At 35.0% G+C, this 4,422-nt stretch overlaps 1 protein-coding gene across 1 annotated transcript; it reads right to left on the bottom strand.

The window, feature by feature from the left end:
• Positions 1–221: 221 nt before the first annotated feature.
• LOC145098387 (zinc finger BED domain-containing protein RICESLEEPER 2-like) lies at positions 222–1,964 on the bottom strand. The gene is made up of 5 exons (XM_079036018.1): positions 1,960–1,964; positions 1,001–1,872; positions 492–893; positions 352–416; positions 222–269 (listed from the first exon to the last, which is right to left on the bottom strand). The coding sequence occupies exons 1-5, from the start codon at positions 1,962–1,964 to the stop codon at positions 222–224; spliced, it is 1,392 nt and encodes a 463-aa protein (XP_078892144.1).
• Between the last annotated feature and the right edge of the window lie 2,458 nt (positions 1,965–4,422).

The raw sequence follows: 4,422 nt of genomic DNA, 5'->3' as shown, positions 1-4,422 counted from the left end.
AAGAAGGAAAAACTACAAATACATAATGATAAATTAAGACGTTGCATAGGCTTAAAATACCAAATAAGTTCTTAAATCATTTAACCAAATAGAAATTACTAATAGTCTAATATTGTAACATCAACCAACCAACCAAAACATCCAAGTACACAACATGAAAAACTAATTCATCACAATAATACATTACCAATTAACATTAAAACAAAGTTACAAACTCAAAATCAAACAAAATCATCCAAACTTGTTGTCCTGCTTTCTTTAGTATTTTCCTACAAAATATTAAACAAACTCAAAATCAAACAAAATCATGGAAACGATATAAAATTAATATTTTTAGAAGTGTCGTTTTACCTCTTCCACATCATAATTAAATTCAACAGAACGACAATATGCCTCGGTCTCTTCAGAACAAGTTGCTACATAAAATTAATATTATTAATATGCAAAAAAAAATCACAATTTCATATAATTAATATAAAATAGTATACTACCTCGAATTTCATTCAACAACCAACTTTGAGCACACATTAAGGCCTCCAATGTCTTTGGATGAAGTCGACTACGATGAGGACTTACTAATCTTCCACTAGTGCTGAAAGCTGATTCCGAGGCAACAGTGGAAACAGGAATAGCTAATATATCTTTAGCTATCCTTTGTAGTGTCGGGTACTTAATCCCATTTGTTTTCCACCATGCCAACAAATCAAGTTCCATATCTTTAGGCAACAATTTCTCCTTCAAGTGGTTATCCAAATCACTCATACCTCCCGATTCATCATCATCTCTAGTAATAGAAGCAATATCCGATAAGAGCTTTTTGAATCCAACACGATGACCGGAAGAGATACTAGAACCAAATGAAGATGAACCAGGAACTGAACCACCATAAAAACCTAATGTTTATTATAAAAATGTTAATAATTTAAGATATGATCTATTTATTATACAAACAATAAGAAGAATATAATACATTCACTCTTCCTTTTTTTAGATGCATTACTTGACACGTACTCTTGAAACAAAGTTTGGACAAACGCCTCCAAATTTTGAAATTCAATCTTTGCCTTTTCTTCTCCATAAAGCACAGGAAAAAGTAACTCCACAAACTTTAATTTGTATCGTGGATCTAAAACCGCTGCCATTCCCATTACCCCATGAATTACAGACCAATACTTATTGAACTTAGAAACCATTTGGTCAGCCATCATCTTAATCTCCTCAATAGGAGATTTCGTCCACTCACGCAAAGAATACCCAATCTCACATATCAAAGGAAAGAAAACATTAGCTGTAGGATACTTTGAACCAGAGAACATAACAGTCACCTCATAAAAAAGTTGTAATCTTTCACAAATCTCACTAGCCAACTCCCAATCCTTTTCTGTAGGAAAACATGTATACTTCGAGTCTCTTGTCTTTACCCGATCGAAAACCTCTTTGTAGCTTATAGCAACACTCAACATCAAGAATGTAGAGTTCCACCGTGTCTTGCAGTCAAGTATCAACTTCTTTGAGTATGGTATTCCCAACTGTTCTGCTGCTGTCACAAAATTTTGCTCCCTCTTTGGTGATGCAGACCAAAATGCAACACTCTCTCTGATTCTCTCAATCTCAAATTTAATGAGAGATAAGCCATCTTGGACAATAAGATTGAGAATATGTGCGCAACAACGCATATGAAACAAATCACCATTCATCATTAGTGATTTTAGAGGAAGTTTCTCTAATAATATCCTGATAATTGCATCATTTGTGGTGCAATTATCCACAGTAAGAGTTGACACTTTCCTATCAAGATTCCAATCACACAAAGTAGCATAAAGTATGTCGGCAAGAACATCAGATGTATGCGGACAAGGCACGTAAATAAACCTGTTTAAGAATATATAAATATATATGTTAATATTAACATATAAATAATAAGTACGTATAAATTGTAGTTAAATAAGTATAATATACCTCATAATTCTGCTTTGCAAGTTCTAGTTTTGATCTACAAAATGTGCTGTCATTGCCATAAATCCTTTTTTTTGATGATTAGATGTCCACATATCAGTAGTAACTGCAATTCTGCTTTTGGTCTTTGCTAACAAACTCATAGTTTTATCCCTTTCGTAATCATAAATTCTTTTGATGTCGTCCTTGATGGTGTTTCGACAAGGAACCTTAAACAAAGGTTGAAGACCTCCCACAAACTTCCTAAATCCATGATGCTCTACAATTGAAAGCGGATACTCATGCACAATAATCATTTCAGCCAAATCCTTCCTAGAAGTATCAGCATTAAATGTATAATTTGAAACATGCGTTGTAGTACCATCTAATTTCTTTTTTTCTTGCACCAAGATAGATTGACGAATATCTGGATAAGGTTTGTGTAAACAATGCTGATAATGTGCAAGTAAATGTTTTGTGCCATTCTTGCTATCTGCACCCAACACTTTAGAGCAATGTTTACATCTTGCTTTAACTTCATCATTCAATTTAAATTTTATAAAATGTTGCCATGCCGATGAACGTGTTGCCCTTTTCGAACCAACAACTTCATCTCCATCTTCATCAAAAACTGTATCATTAATATTTGTTCCATCTTGTTGATCCACAGAATCAGTATTTTGTTGATTAGAACCCGAACCTCCCACATCTTGACTACTTGCAGTTGGAGCATGATTTTGACTAGTTGAATTCATATTTCCTGAAAAATATTAGTTTACCTATCAGGACATTATTCTTAACCACACAAATGAAAAAGATACAGCCATACAGGGTCACAGTGAGAGATTGAAGAGAAATTACTTTACAGATACAACCATACAGGGTCACACAAATGAAAAAGATACAGCCATACTTTACAGATTCACAGCCATCAAGACATTATTCTAAGAAATTGATACAGGGAAAGAAAGATACAGATTACCGTAGGACTGTAGGATGCGTAAAATTATACTACACCGAAAGTGTGTAGACGCATAAACTGTTCCCATCTCATCTCATCTCAACACCAATCTTTTCAATGGCCAGCCCAGATTCACATTTACAAGTTATTCAGATTTCTAAATAAGAAATTGATTTTAAGAAATTGATACAGGGAAAGAAAGATACATATTACAGTAGGACTGTAGGACACATATTCTAATTGATTTCAAGAATCCAAATTACCACAGGGAATGAAAAAGATACAGGGTCACAGTGACCGATTGAAGAGAAAGATACAAGTAGTGATCGATTACATATGCTCAATTTCAAGAAAAATGAAGAGAATTAAAGAAAGATGCGACCGAATGATCGATTACCTGTGATTGTTCCTTGTGCGTGAGCGTCACTGTGTGGCGTCGATCGAACTATCGAAGACAAAGTCTTTCGTCTATCGCACTATCGTCTATCGTCTATCGCAGGCTCGTAGCTTGCGATTTGATTTCAGTCGATTTGGAATGTCGGCTCTCGGTCTCGGCTGTAACCTAGAAGAGGAGATTAGTAGAAGACGAAGAGAAGAGTGAGAGGTGTGATTTGTTGTGAACGAGTTTTTTTACTGTTAGGGCTGAAGTGTAATATTAATATATATATATATATATATATATATATATATATATATATATATATATATATATTCGGGGCGGGGCGAGTCGGGGCAGACACAACCCACTTCCTGACCCGAACCCGGAAAAAATACCCGATAAGAACCCGAAACCCGGCCCGATACCCGATAGTACTGACCCGACCCGACCCGAAAAATTCGGGAATCGGGTTTCCCCGTCGGGTTCGGGTTTTTTTGCCATCCCTACATGTATAAATCAACCTTTTAGGGTGCAAACAAATATGATAACTTTTTTACTTGCAACAAATCAAACCAATGCAAGTTATATGATCAATATAATCAACCCAAAACAATAAGTAATCAACCAATAGAGACACCAAAATTTTTAGCGTGGAAACCTTTCAAGAAAAGAGAGTAAAACCACGGGACTACTAGAGTCGCTTCAAATCGATATCACCAATATTAGATCAATACAAAGTCTTCTCTGGATATACTAGAGACATACAATAATCATCATACACTTGGAACTAAATCACATCAAGTATATGGTATCAAGTAACAAAGAGAAAGGAATGAATTCACCCAAAAAAGATGCTGATTTCTAGCAGCAAACATAAATGATGATTCTCGAGGTTCTGGAGACGACCTCGACAATTCAACCGTTGGATATGAATGTATCGGTGTTAGGAAAGTGCTTTCCAAAATTCAAAGAAAACGGACCGTTGGATCTCCGAAAAATTACCAAACACTTCAGGTGTATCTTCAAAAACGAGAATTAAGAAAAAACCCTCTTTTGTTTCTTACTCTCTCTATCTCTCTTCTTGGTTGTGAATATTTTTGCATGATGAAGATTAGAATAGGAAACACACACACACACACACACATAT

The sequence above is a fragment of the Lactuca serriola genome, chromosome 4, assembly GCF_051521515.1.
Source record: "Lactuca serriola cultivar US96UC23 chromosome 4, Lser_US96UC23_V15, whole genome shotgun sequence".
Taxonomy (NCBI): domain Eukaryota; kingdom Viridiplantae; phylum Streptophyta; class Magnoliopsida; order Asterales; family Asteraceae; genus Lactuca; species Lactuca serriola.
Note: the sequence above shows the minus strand (reverse complement) of the source record. Positions and strands in the feature narration are given on the sequence as shown.